Raw genomic sequence first — 912 nt, forward strand, 5'->3', positions numbered from 1 at the left:
TCGAAACAGGAGAGCAATCGTTATTTCGAAAAATCCCCGAATTTCAACTCCTCGGCGAGGAGTAATAATAAAATATTCGCGAAGAAAGAATCGAGATCGACCGGTGGTTACACGGACAACGAGGAGGAGGAAGAGGAGGACGAGGAGGAGGAGGAGGAGGAGGAATATTCGGGCAACGACAATTTCGACATTTTAAACTCGCCGTCGAGAAGTTTGCGGGGAAAGAAGGTGGATATGGACGCATCGAGCGCAGGCGCGGCGGCGAAAAGAAGGGGGAATCCGTTGGACTACGAAGTGGGCGGGGCGATCGAGACGAACATCGAGGCGAAAGAAAATTCTTCCCTGTTCGAAGAAAATTTGATCGCCTCCATCTCGTACGAATTCACCGATCTGAACGAGTACGATGATTTCGCTGAAAAGGAACGGGACAAGAATCGTACGGAGGAAGGGAACGAGGAGGAGGAGGAGGAGGAGGACGCGAGTCGATTGTACGACGNNNNAACGTCGTACGAGGATCGATCGTGCAAGGAGATGGATAACTCTTTGATGGAGGGAATCGGGAGGAGAAAGAATTCCGTGGAGAGCGAGAAAACGAACGAGGGATTGTTCAAGAACGAGACGAATTGGATCGAGATGGAAACCGAGCCCTCCTTCCTCACCGAGATCATACTTCAACCGTCCAGGTCCAGCACGCCGTTCGTAAGCTTCGAGGCTCGTTCCTCGAAGGAGAGATACGACGAAGGAGAGTACGAAGAGAATACGAAGGAAAACTCGATGGAGTGGAAGGTGGAGATAGACACGGAGACAGGTTCGGAGGTGTTGTATCGCGTGGAGAACAGCGGGGATTCGAATCGTTCGAGCTCGAGGGATTCGAGGAGGGACGAGTTGAGGGGGAAAGGCTCGAGGGAGGGG

At 52.4% G+C, this 912-nt stretch overlaps 1 protein-coding gene across 1 annotated transcript in view; it reads left to right on the forward strand.

Moving 5' to 3' along the window:
- The window catches only part of LOC102680424, a 12,783-nt gene that overhangs the window by 6,289 nt on the left and 5,582 nt on the right, over positions 1–912 (forward strand). The window contains exon 6 of the mRNA XM_031508729.1: positions 213–875. Coding sequence (XP_031364589.1) covers positions 213–875 — 663 coding nt within the window. The remainder of the gene's footprint in view (positions 1–212; positions 876–912) is intronic.

This window comes from Apis dorsata, unplaced genomic scaffold (genome assembly GCF_000469605.1).
Source record: "Apis dorsata unplaced genomic scaffold, Apis dorsata 1.3 scaffold_98, whole genome shotgun sequence".
Classification (NCBI taxonomy): domain Eukaryota; kingdom Metazoa; phylum Arthropoda; class Insecta; order Hymenoptera; family Apidae; genus Apis; species Apis dorsata.